The sequence below is a fragment of the Pituophis catenifer genome, unplaced genomic scaffold (assembly GCF_029215685.1).
Source record: "Pituophis catenifer annectens isolate HBS135680 unplaced genomic scaffold, rPitCat1.0.hap2 SCAF_8, whole genome shotgun sequence".
NCBI lineage: Eukaryota > Metazoa > Chordata > Lepidosauria > Squamata > Colubridae > Pituophis > Pituophis catenifer.
In genome coordinates, this window is record NW_027256888.1 from 83,519,256 (window position 1) to 83,537,200 (window position 17,945).

The following is a 17,945-nucleotide window of genomic DNA, read 5'->3' on the forward strand; positions in this document are numbered from 1 at the left end:
TCTAACCCAACTTTTACCATTTTATGAAGGAGACTCTTTTGGCTAATTCTGTGAAGGCCTTTAGTGAGAGCCATATCTCCTCTCCCCTTCGATCTCCTCAGCTCACAGGTAGGATTCCTCTGGTGAAAGAGGACCTCTGCCTAAAGTCCGTTAACCCTTCCCTTGCCAGCCCCAGAACAGCCTCCCGGATGTTGTGATCTGGATGTTGCAAGGCGACCGGCGGGTGGCTTACGCCCGGCTGCCCGCCCGAGAGGTCCTCTTCTCCCACAACGGAGCCAGCTGCTGTGGCAAAAACTGTGGAAGGCTCCAGACCATATTCTTAAAAGTACGTTTACTCAGGGCCGGGTGGGATTTGGGCTTTCTAACGGGGGCGGGGAGGATACATGGGATGAAAAGGTCAGAAGTACTTTCAAGTCAAGCAACATCTCTTCTCTGGGGAGCTGCGGTCTGCAAACTGTTCTGGGCAAACGGGGGCAATCTGAAGGCAGAATGAATGGAGTCACGTGGCAGATCTTGCCTTGCTTGATATCCCATGGATTCATTGATTCATTCAATGCAAGACTTTTAGGCCCAATTCAACCATTCAAGATTGCAATTCCCACGTTCCCCCCACTGCCCTGAAATGACCTCCCTGTGGTCATCCTTTCAGCCTGTCCTACTGACTTAGTTGCTTTGATCATCTGAAAGAAGAATTAGAATGAGAATTGGAATAGAGCTGGAAGGGAGGTCCTGTAGTCCAGCCCCCTGCTCAGGCAGGAGACCCTCTACCTGCCCTCAGGTGCTTTGGAAGTTAAGCGAAGGGTTGTCTCTTGAAGCCCCGCCAGGCTGCCAACCTCCAATAGCTCTGAGCCTTCTTCCTTTCCCCCCCCCCTCTAGTGTCCACAGGAAGAGGTGGCAGGTCCCAGGATCCCAGCTCAGATCCGGGTTCGGCTGTGGCTGGGGCTGGCTGTGGACGAGAAGGAGTTCAACCAGACAACCGAGGGGAGGCTCTCTGTCTTTGCTGAAACGGTGAGCCAGATCTGCTCTTCTCTAATGGGGTTGGGACGAGGAAGTTCTCCACAACTGGATGGCTGGTAGTTTTGGGGGCACCTGCCATGCAAGGGGAGAGGAGTAGGCACCCCTTTGCATTGGAACTTGAACTGGGCAGAGACCTTTCCATTCAGAAATTCAAAAGGGCTTGAATGTTCTTTCCTGATGCTCTGACCCTACTCCACTTCTTTTCTTGTTGTTTACACCATTCTGCTTCTAGTCCTGGAGGGAGAAACTACTACTACTACTACTACTACTACTACTACTACTACTACTACTGTTACTTCTTCTTCTTCTTCTTCTTCTTCTTCTTCTTCTTCTTCTTCTTCTTCTTCTTCTTCTTCTTCTTCTTCTTCTTCTTCTTCTTCTTCTTCTTCTTCTTCTTCTTCTTCTTCTTCTCCTTCTCCTTCTCCTTCTCCTTCTCCTTCTCCTTCTCCTTCTCCTTCTCCTTCTCCTCCTTCTCCTTCTCCTTCTCCTTCTCCTCCTCCTCCTCCTCCTCCTCCTCCTCCTCCTCCTCCTCCTCCTCCTCCTCCTCCTCCTTCTCCTCCTCCTCCTCCTCCTCCTCCTCCTCCTCCTCCTCCTCCTCCTCCTCCTCCTCCTCCTCCTCCTCCTCCGTATAAAGTTCTGGCTCTTCCTCTTCTGGTGGCCTCAATCATTATTAATTAACTATTGTTCATTTGCCCATTGCACTGAATAGAATTCCACCCAGCAAAAATTTCCTTTTAGCTTGCACACTCCAAAAAGTCCATTGCTCTTCCTCTAAGGTCCTGTCAGGGGCAAGGAACCAAGAACAAGATAAGGATTTATTCAGAGTACTTTCTTTACTGGCGCCTGCCTACGGACAGGGATCTTGCCAGACTAAAGCACAGTCTGCATAACTAGTAGATGCGCTGTGTAAAAGGAGGGGAGGGTGTCCGCTCGGGCTCTCTTCTTGCACCCCAAGGACTCCAGGCTGATTTGCCTCTTAGCTCCTGGGGAAAAGCCCCTCCGTCCTGTGACTTTGGAGCAGAAGGGCTTTTGGGAGAGGGGCTTTGCCCATTTGCTCATGCCCGATTTCTCTCTTTCTCATCCTTTTGGGCCTTAGTATGAAAACCAAACGAAGCTGGCGCTGGTAGGGAACTGGGGCACAACGGGTCTCACCTACCCCAAGTACTCGGACATCACCGCCAAGATCAAGCTACCCAAGGACAGCTTCAAGCCTTCCCCTGGTTGGGCCTGGGCTGGAGATTGGTTTGTCAGCCCCGAGAAGACGTGAGTGACGGACAGCAGGAGGTTGAAGTCTCCAGGGTCTCTCCCCTTTCCTTGGGCCCTCCTGGGTTAGGTCTTCCTAGCTCAGGAAAGTGGCATTCAGTCCTTTCCCCCCTCCCCCCAGATCACCCCATGGGCTGCCTTGATGCCTGGTCTCAGGCAGGAACCTGCTGGGCATTGGAAACATGGAGACCCAAAGGTGCTTTTCCAAAAGGCAACAGGACTTTCTTGGGGTTTTTTTCCCTTGAAAACATTTCACTCCGCATCCAAGAAGCTGCTTCGGTTCTGACTGACTGGTGGGGAATGGAAGGATTTATATTCTGTGCAGCCATCCAGTCGTTAGCCCTCTGAAGTTGGGTTGTTAGCTCCATGAGAGTAATTGAGGCCACTTGGGGGTTTATCCCTATCCTCAGAGTCACCTGAATGTTACAGAAGGTGGGAAAGAGGAATCTGGATCAGAATCTGAATTCAGATTCAGATTTTGCTTTTGCTTTTGAGTGAAGAAGATGCAAAATCCATTTGAGAACTTTCAGAAGTCTTAAATTTTGTGTAGCTTTAGAGCCTCATCAATGGTTGCAACTCGACCAGTTACTTAAAGAGTTGCTATTTGCATCATCAAGGTTGTTATATCATCATCATCATCATCATCATCATCATCATCATCATCTGGAGAAGACCCATCTTCCAAGAACAAAGATGATGATGAAAGATGGGCCCACTCTGAATTTTCAGAAATATAAGGCACAGAAATACATTTTTTTTTGGGGGGGGGGATACCCAATTTCTGCCCGAATTGTCTTCTGCCCTCTCCTGCCAACCCAAGGAAGACTGAGGGACCAAGGCGAGGGGTTAGGAGGGCTCCCGTTTATTAATGGTCCTTTTAGGGTGAGAGAAAAAGGTCAAAAGGAGTCAGGGTCATATGCCCCCTCCCTACCCAATTCAGGCTGCTGCATGACGTGGACGCAGGTCACATGAGCTTTGTGGAGGAAGTCTTTGAGAACCAAGTTCGGCTTCCAGGAGGCCAGTGGATCCATATGGCCGAAGCCTACACAGATGTGGTAAGTGAGGATTTGGTTTAATGGGGTGGGTGAGGGACTTTCCTTTGCATGGATCATGGAAGTTCCTTCTTCTCAGCTTTATTACAACTTAGATAGGAGAATATCTGTAACTCAGGGTTGAAATCAAGGGTCTTTGGTGCTCTCTGAGCTTGGTGGTTTTCTTGGAGACGTTTCATGACCAAGCTAGGGAACATCATCAATGCTGGAAAGGAGAGGGATTTGTGGAGAAGAGGAGGAGAAGAGGGTGGAGCAGGAGGGGGAGGAGGAGGGAGGAAGAGGAGGAGGACTGTAGGGTCCTTGGTGTTCTCTGCGCTTGGTGGTTTTTTTGTAGGGAACTAGGGAACATCATCAGGTCTAGAAGGGAGTGGGCTTTGTGGAGAGCAGGAGGAGGAGAGGGAGGAGGAAGAGGAGGAAGAGGAGGAGGAGGGAGGGAGGAGGACTGTAGGGTCCTTGGTGTTCTCTGAGCTTGGTGCTTTTCTTGCAGACATTTCATTACCCAAACTACGTAATATTAGTGCTAGTGGCTAGTCTACTGGCTAGCTAATCTCTAAACTAGCTACTAGCACTGATGATATTACCTGGTTTGGTTAAAAAAAAATGTCTGCAAGAAAACCACAAGCTCAGAAACCCCAAGGAGCCCTCGTTCCTTCTGACTCGCATGAGAGGACCATCAGGTGGTCTTCATTGGATTTTCTTCTCTTTTTTCCAGAATGGGGAGAAGATTTTGCCCAAGGAAGAAATTGAGTGTCCTCTGGGGTGGAAGTGGGAAGATGTGGAGTGGGACACCGATCTCAACCGGGCGGTGGACGAGAAAGGTATTTGCTTTCTTTTGGGATGGATGGAAAAACAGTTGGGTTGAGGCAACGTTCCTGGCCAAGTTTTCCTTGTCTGTCCGGAGTGACCCTCAGGTTGCCCAGCAGGTAGAAAAGATCTTTGACCGTCTCTAGAGACTCTCAGTCATCCGGGTCACGTTTCTCCCCAAAAGTGCTTTTCCAAAAGGCAACTGGACTTTCTTGGTGTTTTCTTTGAAGACCTTTCGCTTATCATCCAAGAAGCTTCTTCAACTCTGACTGGATGGTGGGGAATGGAGGATTTATATTTCTTGCAGAGCTGAAGAAGCTTTTTGGATGAGAATATCTAAGAAAACTAAGAAAGTTAAGTTGCCTCTTGAAAAAAGCACCTTCGGGACAACATCTTTGACGGTAAGTTTTTAAAGAAACAATTCTCTTTTTTTAAAAAAAGACAGCAGACACATAGAAAATAGACAATAATGGAAAGAGAACTCAAAAGCTCTGGAGGATTTAGAGCAACCCCCCACTTTTGTCTGGACAAACACATTCTTGCTTCTTGAACAAGGAAATGAGATGATAAGGAATCTCCTGGCATTCCTTCGTATTATTTCCTTCTCTCTCTTTTGAAGTAGGTCTAGCATGATGGGCTGTAGCCGGATTTATTACTAAAACTAGAGGAAGGGATACTTGGAGGCTACCGAGCAATTCCTTGCTGTTTGGGTTTAAAAAACGGTCAGCAAGGACTTTCTTCCTTGATGTGTCCATCAAGGTCCCAAGATCTGGAATTTTTTTTTTTTTAAATTTGATTTATATGCCGCCCCTTTCTCCGGAGACTCAGGGTGGCTTACAATGTGCTAAGCAATAGCCTTCATCCTTTTGTATATTTATACAAAGTCAGCTTATTGCCCCCACAACTGGGTCCTCAATTTACCTACCTTAGAAAGGATGGAAGGCTGAGTCAACCTTGAGCCTTGGCGAGATTCGAACCTGCAGTAATTGCAGGCAGCTGGTCTTAATAACCAGCTTAATAACAGGGTGCCTTAGACCACTGTACTACCAAGGCTCTTGGCATGTCAGGTTTCAACAGACCTGCTGGACTTCCAGTTTCAGGATTCCAGTTTCAGGATTCCTCAGCCCTGTCCATGGAAAGGAGTAGAAGTTCAAGAGATGTTTCCCTTTGGTTAAATACAAAAGGGTTAGACCAGTGTTTCTCAACCTTGGTAGCTTGAAGATGGGTGGACTTCAACTCTCAGAATCCCCCAGCCAGCAGCGCTGGCTGGGGGATTCTGGGAGTTGAAGTCCACCCATCTTCAAGCTTCCAAGGTTGAGAAACACTGGGTTAGACCATTCTGTTTAACATCCCAAGCTTTTCTGTCTCTTCTCCCAGGCTGGGAATATGGCATCACCATCCCTCCAGACAACAAACCAAAGTCTTGGGTGCCAGCAGAGAAGATGTATCACACTAACCGGCGTAGACGCTGGGTGAGGCTCCGCAGAAGAGACCTTGCTCAAATGGAAGCATTGAAAAAGGTAGGCACTAGGTGGGCACACGAAGCAAACATTGACAAGAGCCATGTCCCATCATCTCCAGGCAATCTACAGAATAACAGAGAGGGATGGGACCCTGGAGATCTTCTAGTCTAACCCCCTGCTTAAGCAGGAGACCCTCTACCATGCCAGACAAATGGTTGTCCAGTTTCTTCCTAAAAACCTCCAGTGATGGAGCCCCCACAACTTCTGGAGGCAACTTCTGTTCCACTGGTTAATTGTTCTCACTGTCAGGAAATTTCTCCTTAGTTCTAGGTTGCTTCTCTCCTTGATGTCTCAAGTATTGGAAGAGTGCAATATCTAATGGCAAAAGCCTTTCCACTAATTCATTGTTTTCAATAATTGTGAGATGTGCTAAATCTATGATTGGAGTGTAGACAACACACATGGACTATATGAATGGAGTGAAGTTGTGAACAATGCCTCCCCCCCCCTCTCTCTCCTTCTCCCTCCCTCCCTCTCTTCTTCTCTCTCTCCCTCCCTCCCTCTCACTCATCTTATTTCTTATTTCTAGAATGAGCTTGGAAGGAGGTTTTTTTAAAAGTTCTGAGTTTTCTAAATATCTTCATGAGGTATCATTTCTGGCCCATCCCTGTTCAGATTTTTTCTTCTTCTTCTTGTTTCCTTGACAAAAAAGCTTTGGGGTTGTTTGGTTGGGTTAAGTTCTTCCCCAACTGGGTCACTCACGTGACGCAGGAGCCATTGGTCAACTTGTCCTCCAAAGTTGTGTCTCTCTCAGAAAGTTTTGGGTTATCCTCCTGACCGCTTTGCTTGTTATTGCCCGGCCGTACTGAATTTTGTGTGTGTTCAGCTCTCGTGGTCGGAGTGTCCTCGTAGATAAATACTTGGCTTTATAGCTTACTGATGTTTTTATGCACCAAAGCTGAAAGGTTCCTTCTGTTGGAGATGAGGCCAAAGGGTTTACAACTCCAAATTAAAGTAAAAGGATTAAAATTCTGTTTTGCTTTTTAAACAGAGGGAAACCAGTGGCAGGCTTCTGGCTTTGCAAGGTTCAAAATGTTGAATAAACATTTCGAGGGGAATCAAATTTTCGGTGCGTGCGTGCACAATTATACCACACAACCCTTTTAGAGGTAAAGCCGCATTCCTGCACAATTGTGTAGCTATGGGGATGGGAAAGTCTCCCTGGAGTCAAAGGTAGCATGGACACCCTACAGTGGGTTTGAAAAATGGAATCTGGAGACTTCTGTGTCTTCTCCATTGCAGCCTTCTGCTTGGAGTTGTGTGTCCTCACTGTAAGGATGAAGCACACAATATCTTTTGCTCTTCTTCCATGGTGACCTTTGTGTTCTTTGCATTGTTTCTGAGGTTTGATTGGCGTAGAAAAAGAATCAAAGGAACACAGAACTGTGGGCTCCTTCATGGTTTCTGAGCTGGGGGGTTTTCTTACAGACATTTTCATTGCATTCATAGGGAACAGAATCAGTGCTAGAAGGGGAGGAGGAAGAGGAGGAGGAGGAGGAGGACGGCTGTGGGGTCACTGGTGATCTCTGAACTTGATTCTTTCTTGCAGACCTTTCATTACCCAACTGAGTAACATCATCAGTGCTAGAGTAGAGTAGAGTAGAGTAGAGTAGAATAGAATAGAATAGAATAGAATAGAATAGAATAGAATAGAATAGAATAGAATAGAATAGAATAGAATAGAATAGAATAATACATTCATCAAGAATAGAAGAGAGTGATGTTTGCAGAAAGGAGGAGGAAGAGGAGGAGGACTGTGGGCTCCCTGGTGCTCTCTGAGTTTGGTTGTTTTCTAGCAGATGTTTCATCCCCTGACTAGGTAACATCATCAGTGCTAGAAGGGAGTGAGATTTGCTCCAGATAAGCACAGATTAACACCAGCATTAATACCAGCCAACAATCAAGTAATAAACAATACCCCACTCAAGGAACTACCAACTCAGACAAACAATGACACAGTGAATCACAGTCTCATGAAGGAACTTGGTATACCGCAGTGTGCTACCGGCAGTGTTTCTGCTCTCCTCTAGGTGTCACCCTTGCACAACAGATGCCTCAAATAATCTGGAGGAGTTCTTGGCAGTTTGCATCTGCCCTTCTTGAGCTTTGAATGCTAGAAATGGTAGTGGTGGAGATGCAGTGAGGGTCGCCCTTGTGGAAAGCAGTTTCCTTTTCCAGCAACCCAACAATATAGCAATTCTCAGCTAGCTTCCTCTGGGAGAACCTCCCTCACGATCCTGTGGTGGAACCTCACTCAAGGTCGTGACTTCTGTTTCCTCCAGAAGAGGTTAGAACAAGCTGTCCCTGAAGATGGACAGAGTGGCTTTGCCAACTCCTTTGATCGGCCACAGTCGGTCATCACATCCAGCTTGGAGGACAATACGGTGGTCCCAGAATCAAGCAAGATGTGACTCATGTTGACTTGAGGCCAGAAGCTCTCCAGATTTGTGTTCCGTGTGGAGGTCCATGGACTGACACTGTTAAAAGCGAAGCTGGATGAAAGGAGCAGATTGCACAAAGCTTTTGCTTGGTTTACATTCATTTGTTGTTCCTTGAGGAAGCGGTGAGTTGCGTCCTTCCTGTAAGCTGTTCGGACTGCATTTGTCTGGGGTTGGCTAAAGCCAGAGGCCCGTTGATATGGGCGATTCTGGAGGAGTTGGCTGGAGACCCTGCCGGACTAGTGACCCAAGAGAAGCTTGTCTTGTCGGGGCTTCAGGTCAACTTGAGCAGAAAGCTTTCCGTCTAGGTGGGCTGCCTGTATTTCTATACACCAGGCTGTGGGGTCCTTGAGGCTCCCTGAGTTTGGTGAACTGATGAGGTTACCTAGTTGGGTGATGAAACATCTGCCATCACCAAGGACCCCACATACTACTACTACTTCTCCCCCTCCTCCTTCTCCTCTTCCTCCTCCTCCTTCTTCTCCTCCTCCTCTCAAACACCATCTCCCTTTTCGTCTTCTCCATCACCATCTCCCTTCCTTCTCCTTCTCCTTCTCCTTCTCCTTCTCCTTCTCCTTCTCCTTCTCCTTCTCCTTCTCCTTCTCCTTCTCCTCTTTCTCCTCTCAAACACCATCTCCCCTCCTCGTCCTCGCCATCATCATCTCCTTTCCTTCTCCTTCTCCTCTCCTTCTCCTTCTCCTTCTCCTTCTCCTTCTCCTTCTCCTTCTCCTTCTCCTTCTCCTTCTCCTTCTCCTTCTCCTTCTCCTTCTCCTTCTCCTTCTCTTTCTCCTTCTCCTTCTCTTTCTCCTCCTCCTCCTCCTTCTCCTGCCTCCCTTCTCTTGATAAACCCTATTCCCTTCTAGCATTGATGATGTCACATAGTTTGGTAATGAAACAAGGGAACCACCAAGTTCAAAGACCATCAAGGACTCACAGTCGTTCTCCTCCTCCTTCTCCTCCTCCTCCTCCTCCTCCTCCTCCTCCTCCTCCTCCTCCTCCTCCTCCTCCTCCTCCTCCTCCTCCTCCTCCTCTCCCCTTTCTTTTCCTCCACATTCTCCTCTCCACACACCCACCCCCTCCCTTCTAACCCTGAAGATGTTACCTAGTTGGGTCATGAAACGTCTGCAAAAATACAACCCAACTCAGAGAGCACCAAGCAGCCCTCATTTCAACCCTGGGCTACAAATATTCTTTTACATCATTACAGACCAGGCTGGCTCTCCAAGGAGACCATCAAGAGGTCCCTGCTAGGCATCCCCAATGCCCACACTTTATTTAAAGGGAAATGGACTGTTTTCTTTTCTTGAGAATGTCTGCTGTTTATTTACCTGCGGTTGATGTGGGATTATTCCCATGGGTTGGTGCCCTGGGTTGGGAGCTTAGCTGTTGCCGCATGTATCAAAAATGCTAGAATGTGGACAAAGAACTTTCCACATGCCCATAGTGGAAAACATAGGAAATGTTTCACATGCTTGTCCTAGGATTAAAGAAGTTATCCATGTAGCCGGCCAAAACTCTGGATTTCAACAAATGTTTAAAACATAACGATGAGTCGGTTGCCTTAAAAATAGAGCAGCACATAAACAGGCAGATGCACATGGAGTTCCTAAGGAATGAGACCGAAAAGACACCGGTGCCAAGATAGCATCAGGGATGAGGGGAATGTCGGATTCCATAAAATAATAAATCTAATTGCAAGACTAGCTGACTGAAAGCATTTTGCTCACATGCTCTAATTGTGGCTTAAATCTGTGTTGTTTTTCTCCCGTGTTCCCTTCATCCGATCTCCAAGCCAGAGTCCAAGATGCCTTTGGTGGCCCTGGGGTCTTCCTTGTCCTAAGGCGGGTTGGGCTGAGGATGCAGTCAGGAACCTCCTCTTGGGGGGAATGTCTCTGGGGGTCACGGTTGTCCCAAAGGGGCTTTTCCAAAAGGCAACTCTGGACTTCGATTTTCCCTTGAAAAAGTTTCGCTTCTCATCCAAGAAGCTTCTTCAGTTCAGAGGAGAAGGAAAACCCCCCAGAAAGTCCGGTTGCCTTTTGGAAAAAAGCACCTTTGGGATAACTGTGACCTGCATGACAGACAATCATTTTAAGAGCCGAGGTGGCGCAGTGGTTAGGGTGCAGTACTGCAGCTACTTCAGCTGACTGCTAGTTCAGCAGATCAGCGGATCAAATCTCACCGGCTCAAGGTTGACTCAGCCTTCCATCCTTCCGAGGTGGGTAAAATGAGGACCCAGATTGTTAGGGGGCAATATTGCTATTTAGTATACTGTCTTTGGTGTAAGCCGCCCAGAGTCCTTGGAGAGTGGGCGGCATAGAAATATGACTAATAAAATATTTATTTATTTATTTATTTATTTATTTATTTATTTATTTATTTATTTAATTAATTAATTTATTTATTTAATTTATTTAATTTATTTATTTATTTATTTATTTATTTATTTATTTATTTATTTATTTATTTATTTATTTATTTTCAATTTATATACCGCCCTTCTCCCTGAGGACTCAGGGCGGTGCACAGCCAGAATTAAAAACATGAAATACAAATTTCATGTCTTGATAGTACAGTGGTTTAGTGCACCCTGTCATTAACACAGCTGCCTGCAATTTCTGCTGGTTCGAATCTCTCCAAGGCTCAAGGTTGACTCAGCCTTCCATCCTTTCTAAGGTGGGTAAAATGAGGACCCGGTTTGTGGGGGCAATAAGCTGACTTTGTATAAAATATACAAAAGTATGAAGGCTATTGCTTAGCACATTGTAAGCCGCCCTGAGTCTCCGGAGAAGGGTGGCATATAAATCAAATTAAAAAAAAAAAAATTAAAATATATATAAATTTGGCCCAAAAATTTAAAAAAACCACAAACCAATTAAACATTTAAAAAAATTTAAAAAATTTCTTCCTAAATAAATAAAAAATAAATAAATCTCCATAAATGAGAGTGAGGACAATTAACCCGTGGAACTGCCTGCCTCCAGAGGTTGTGGGTGCTCCATGCCTGGAGGTTTTTAAGAAAAAAAATTGGACTAGAGTTCGTCTGGAATGATACTGACCAGAGGTTCTCAACCTGTGCTCAGCAGACTCCTGGGGAGATGCCTTCATGTTGTCCCAGGGCTCCACAAAAGCTTGAAGAAATGTTATGATTCCAATCTTGAGTTAGATCTTGGGGATCCGTAACCACAAAAGGTATCTAAAGGGTGTGTGTGATGAAGAAAAGGTTGAGAACCACAGATCCCGCCTGGGCAAGGGGTTGGACTAGAAGACCTCCAAGGTCCTTTCTATCTTTCTCTGTTCTGTAAAAGTTTGGGAGAGAAGGACCAGGGGAGACGTCATAGCGGGGGTCCAATATTTGAGGGGCTGCCACAGAGAAGAGGGGGGGGGGGTCAAGCTATTCTCCAAAGCCCCAGAAGGCAGGAGAAGAAGCAACGGATGGGAACTCATCAAGGGGAGAAGCAACCTGGAATTAAGGAGAAATTTTCTGACAGTGAGAACAATGGGGGCACTTCCCCTCTGGAACCAGCTGCCCCCAGAGATAAGGAGAATCCAAGAACCTCGGTGCCTTCCGCCGTGCCCTTAAAACTATCTTTTTCCAGCAAGCCCGGGCTGGCCTAACACTCTTTAAAATGTTTTTAATTGTTTTGTTACTGCTTTTAATTATGGGGCCAAATATTTATATATCTTTTTAATTGTATTTTAATGTTTGTAGTTTATGTTTTTACTTTGGCTGTACACCACCCTGAGTCCTTAGGGAGAAGGGCGGTATATAAATTTGATATAAAATAAAATAAAATGAACCCATGGAACAGCTTGCCACCAGAAGTTGTGGGCCCTCCAACACTGGAGGTTTTTAAGAAGAGGTTGGACAGCCATTTGTTCTGAAAGGGTCGAGGGTCTCCTGCTTGGTCGAGGGTCTCCTGCTTAAGTAGGGGGCTGGACTAGAAGACCTCCAAGGTCCCTTCCAGCTCTGTTCTGCTATTAAGCCTTCTCCACTAGCAGATGTCTTGGTTACCTGTCACTGAAAGAAAATCCTCTTCCCTCCAGTATAAACAGGAGGAGTTGGAAGGGGAAGGCTGGGAATACGCCTCGCTCTTCGGCTGGACCTTCCACATGAAATACCGCAAAACGGATTCCTTTCGCCGTCGGCGCTGGAGGCGTCGCATGGAGCCCCTGGAGCACACGGGCCCAGCCGCCGCCTTTGCCTTGGAAGGTGCCTTGGTAGGTCCTGTCTCTTGCTCCTCTCCCGGCCCTCCTTCCTTTCCCCCAAGTGCAGCTTACGACCACAATGGAGCCCAAGTTTACCGTTGCTAAGCGAGGCAGTTGTTCAGTGAGTTTTGCCCCATTTTATGACCTTTCTTGCCACAGTTGTTAAGTGAATCACTGCAGTCATGGAGTTACAAACACGGTTACTACAACTATTTCTTTGAAATGGTATAGGGCAGTGATGGCTAACCTTTTTGCCGTTGCGTGCCAAAAGCAGGGGGAGTGTGTGTGGGGGGTCACGTGCATGCATGCCCATACCCATAATTCGCACGCGCCCCCTGCTTTTGGCACGTGAAAAGTGGGCCCGATAGGCCCGTTTTCCACCCTCTCCAGGCTCCAGAGGCTTTCTTGGAGCCTGGGGAGGGCAAAAAACAGCCTTCCCTAGCCCCCTGAGGCCCTCCAGAGGCCGGAAATAGCCCGTTTCCTGACTTCTGGTGGGCCCGATAGTCCCGTTTTTCACCCCTCTCCAGGCTCCAGAGGCTTTCTTGGAGCCTGGGGAGGGCGGAAAACGGCCTTCCCCACCCCCATGAGGCTCTCCAGAGGCTGGAAACGGCCCGCTTCCTGATTTCTGGTGGGCCCAGAAGGCCTGAAAATCAGCTGGCCGACATGCGCATGCACCCTGAAGCTGAGCTAGGGCAACGCTCACGTGCCCACAGATATGGCACCCGCGTGCCACTTGTGGCACATGTGCCATAGGTTCGCCGTCACGGGTATAGGAGTTCCTGCCTGAGAAGGGGGTTGGACTAGAAGACCTCCAAGGTCCCTTCCATCTCTGTAATTCTATATCCTGGGTATTAAGGGAATCTGGTTTTCCCCCCTTTGAAACTGACTTTTGAGTTGTCAGAAGGTTGCAAAAGAGGATCACCTGACCCGGGAAGGCTGCGACCGTCATAAATATATATATAAATAAATAAAGAGTCTTGGTAGTACAGGGGTTTAAGGCACCCTGTTATTAAGCTGATTATTAACATCAGCTGCCTGCAATTTCTGCAGGTTCGAATCTTACCAGGCTCAAGGTTGACTCAGCCTTCCATCCTTTCTAAGGTAGGTTAAATGAGGACCCAGTTTGTGGGGGCAATAAGCTGACTTTGTATAAATATATAAAAGGATGAAGGCTATTGCTTAACGCATTGTAAGCCGCCCTGAGTCTTCGGAGAAGGGCGGCATATAAATCAAATTAAAAAAAAAAAAAATGAAGCAGTTGCCAAACGCCTGAATGTTTCATCACGTGACAAACGGGTGTGTGTGTGTGTGGCAACGGTTGTAAGTGTGAAAAATGGTCCCAAGTCACTTTTTCCAGTGCTGTTGTATCTTTGAATGGTCGCTAAGGGAATCGTGTGAAATCAAGGACTCTCTGATGGGGGAGCTGTGGAGTTGACCAGCGCAGGGAGGAGACGACGGTTCTTCGGACCAGCAGAAATGGGAAACCCTCTTGTTATCACGGACACCCGGAGCCCTGGCCCTCATCCCCCTTCGCCTGACACAAATTGGCACAATTTCTGAGAATACGGAGGAAATTCAGGTTCCTGAAGGGTTTGGCAACCTTGGGAAATTTAAGCCTTGGGGACCTCAGCTCCCCGAATTCCTCGGCCAATCCTCTTCCTTTGTAAACCAGGGCTTATGGCTTCGTGTGGGATGTAAATTCCGCCGGCTTTGATGGCTCATGTCAATCAGGGTAACTCAGACCCAGCTCAAGGCTTCAGACCCAGTTGGCCTTGGGTGATGTGACACTCCATGGCAGGCATCTCCAACTCTTCACATTTGCAGACTTCAATGGATGTCCCACAGAGAAGAGGAGGGGGTCCACCTATTCTCCAAAGCCCCTGAAGGCAGGACAAGACGCGAAGGATGGAAACTAAGTAAGGAGCAAAGCAACCTGGAGCTAAGGAGAAATTTCCTGATGTTCAGAAACAATTAACCAGTGGAACAACCTGCCACCAGAAATTGTGGGTGCTTCACGACTGGAGGTTTAGAAGAAGAAATTGAAGAAGTCATTTGTCTGGAATGGAATAGGATCTCCTGCCTGAGCGGGGGGTTGGACTAGAAGACCTCCAAGGCCCCTTCCCTCATTCTGTTACTCTGACGTGTTGCCCTCGGCCTGTTTCGGATGGTCTCATTCCGACTACCTGCCAGCCTTGTTTTCTTTCTTATATGGCTGCATTCAAGCCTATGCTGGGAGGAGGGGGATGAACAGGGCCCCCTCCCCAACCCTCCCCCATTCCCCCATTTATTTTCTTAACTAATATCCTGGTTTTTTTTTTGAAGACATTGGATTTCATAATCTTCAGGCTCCAGCAACAAAGACTTCATTATATCTTTCTCCTGCCTCCGAATTTTCTTTTATGCTACAATTTGTCGTCTCCTCCTCCTCCTCCCCTGCCCAGCAATTTGGACTAGGTTTTAAAACAAAGTTAATATATAACATTGAGTCATGTGGTTTTCTTAAAAAGGAAAGAAAACAAGAAGGAGACCTCTCTATTTTCTTACTCACCTTGAGAGGCCGCCAGGCTTCTGCGCTTCAGCATCTCGTCTCGTCTCTCTGGGGCTGACTGGCACTTCAACTTCAAGGCCTTTTCAGGACACCCCCCCCCTCCCCAAATCCCTGGCACTGTCAGAGGATCTGGCTGTGGGCAAGGTCTGGCCCCAATCCTAACCACGAGATGCTCCTGTGAGGTGGTCAGAGGTTTTGCTTTTAATGACTTCTTCAGACCCTGGAAACCAACAAAGGAGAATATCTGCAGCTCAGGATGGAAATGAGGGAGCCCAGCACTGATGACGTAACCTGGTTACATCATGAAACGTCTGCAAGAAAACCACCAAGATCAGAGAGCACCCAGGGCCCCTCAATTCCTCTTTGCAAACCCTTCAAGGACGGAAGGTGTAACCTAGTTTGGTTAGGAAACCAGGCTCAGACAGCACCAGGGACCCCACAGTCCTCCCGTCCTCCTCCCCCTCCTTTCTGAAAACCCCCCTCCCTTCTTGCACTGATGATGTTACCTAGTGTGGTTAGGAAACGCCTGCAACAAAACCACCAAGCTCAGAGAGCACCAAGAACTCCTCTTCCTGGATGGAAACGAATCAAGGAGAGAAGCCATCTGGAATTAAGGAGAAACTTCCTGACAATTAGAACAATTAACCAGTGGAACAGCCTGCCACCAGAAGTTGTGGGTGCTCCATCACTGGACTCTGAAATGGTAGAAGGTCCGTTTATAAACATTCACCCCCCAAAAAAACATTCCTTACTGGCAGGACTGCAGCCCCCATCAATTACCACATAAAGGTAGACCTGGGTTTACCACCACAGTTCAGTTACTGTTACTCGCTTTACAACGGTGGGAAAAAATGGGGCAAAACTCACTTAACCAACGTTCCGCTTAGCAATAGAAATTTTGGGCCCCGTTGTGATCACCTATTGAAGACTAACTGTACAAATTCCAAAAAAAATATATTGACAACCAAAAAGCAAACAAATAGAAAAAAAATATTAAAAAAACAGTGTGCATTGAAAATCTCTCTTTCTTCAGAAAAGGGACTGTGTATGTGTGTGTGTGTGTGTGTGTGTGTGTGTGTGTAGGGGAGGTCAGCATGCCGTCCCCATGGCAAAATGAAACCGACTTCTCCTTTAGGGTGGAGTGACAGACGACAAGAGCGATGATGGGAAATCCGTGTCGACTCTCAACTTCGGAGTGAACCGACCGACCATTTCGTGCATCTTTGACTGTAAGTCTCCCCTGGGGGGAGAAAGAGGGAATCTGGGGGTCAGAGGGCACAGACTCGGAGGCAGGGATGCTGAAAACGTTCCGAGCCATGCTAAGCAGTCTTCCCATACTTGAGGGGCTGTCACAGAGAGGGTGGGGGTGGGGTGTCACACTATTCTCCAAAGCTCCGAGTTGTTTCTCCGACGAGAAACAACGGATGGAAAGTAATCAAGGAGAGAAGCAACCTGGAATTAAGGAGAAACTTCCTGACAATTAGAACAATTAACCAGTGGAACAGCCTTCCACCAGAAGTTGTGGGTCCTCCAACGCTGGAAGATTTTAAGAAGAGATCAGACAACCATTTGTCTGAAATGGTTTAGGGCAGGAGTGTCAAACTCAAAGAGCCGGGGGCCGGATCCTGCATGCAGGCTACTTAGATCTGGCCCGCAGGGCCACCCTGGAAACAGCAAAGGACCGGCCTGCAGTGCTTCTGCCAGTGAAAATGGGCTCCAGAGCTCCGTTTTGGGCTGCCACGGCCTCCTGCAACCCTCACGTGGCTCTCCCGAGCTCCGTTTTCACTGGCAGAGGGTTGCAGGAGGCCGTGGCAGCCCAAAACGGAGCTTGGAAGGCCGTTTTTGCTGGCAGAGCCCTCGGACCACCACAAGCGCCCCCGACACAAGTGACATCGAGCTGGCCACACCCACCCCAGCCCCCCAAGGTCAAACACAACCCTAATGCGGCCCTCAATGAAATAAAGTTTGACACCCCTGGTTTAGGGTTTCCTGCTTGAGAGGGGGGTTGGACTAGAAGACCTCCAAGGTCCCTTCCAGCTGAGTTTTCCTATTCCTATTCCTATTCCTATTCCTATTCCTATTCCTATTCCTATTCTATTCTATTCTATTCTATTCTATTCTATTCTATTCTATTCTATTCTATTCTATTCTATTCTATTCTATTCCGTTCCATTCCATATTTTCTATTCTATTCTATTCTATTCTATTCTATTCTATTCTATTCTATTCTATTCTATTCTATTCTATTCTATTCTATTCTATTCTATTCTATTCTATTCTATTCTATTCCATTCCATTCCATTCCATTCCATTCCATTCCATTCCATTCCATTCTAGTCACATTGTGGGGAAAGTTTTATTTCATTATTTTTGATCTGCCTTAGAATTGGAACATTCCGAGTGGGTCGCAGAGATATTGAAAGAAGAATGAAACTATAAAATAGTAATAGCAACAACATACATTGATAAGGGACGCATGGGGGTCTCCAAACGTGGCAACGTTAAGACTTGTGGACTTCAAGTCCCAGAATTCCCCAGCCAGCATCCCCCAATATGCATAGCTGGCTGAGGAATTCGGGGACTTGAAGTCCAGAAGTTTAAAAGTTGCCAAATTTGGAGACTCCTGCTCTAGACCCTTCCTTTTGAAGCAAGATGTTCCGTTCAATATTGTAGCTTTTGATGTGTTGTTGTGTTTCTCTCCTTAAAGATGGAAATCGCTACCATCTACGTTGCTACATCTACCAGGCAAGGGACCTGCTGGCCATGGATAAGGACAGTTTTTCAGGTAAGATGTTACCTAGTTGAGCCCTGGTGGCGCAGCAGACTAAAGCACTGTTATTAACATCAGCTGCCTGCAATTACTGTAAGTTCGAATCTCGCCAAGGCTCAAGGTTGACTCAGCCTTCCATCCTTTTTAAGGTAGGTAAAATGAGGACCCAGATTGTGGGGGCAATAAGCTGACTTTGTATAAAATATATAAAAGTATGAAGGCTATTGCTTAATGCATTGTAAGCCGCCCTGAGTCTCCGGAGAAGGGCGGCATATAAATAAATAAATAAAAAAACATCAGCAAGAAAACCACCAAGCTTAGAGA

The 17,945-nt window shown here is 47.0% G+C and overlaps 1 protein-coding gene across 1 annotated transcript in view; it reads left to right on the forward strand.

The window, feature by feature from the left end:
- The window catches only part of DYSF (dysferlin), a 120,154-nt gene that overhangs the window by 52,318 nt on the left and 49,891 nt on the right, over nt 1–17,945 (forward strand). Inside the window, 9 exon segments of the mRNA XM_070948767.1 lie at nt 170–325; nt 877–1,008; nt 2,114–2,280; nt 3,221–3,335; nt 4,045–4,150; nt 5,514–5,656; nt 12,142–12,315; nt 15,987–16,080; nt 17,559–17,636. Coding sequence (XP_070804868.1) covers nt 170–325; nt 877–1,008; nt 2,114–2,280; nt 3,221–3,335; nt 4,045–4,150; nt 5,514–5,656; nt 12,142–12,315; nt 15,987–16,080; nt 17,559–17,636 — 1,165 coding nt within the window.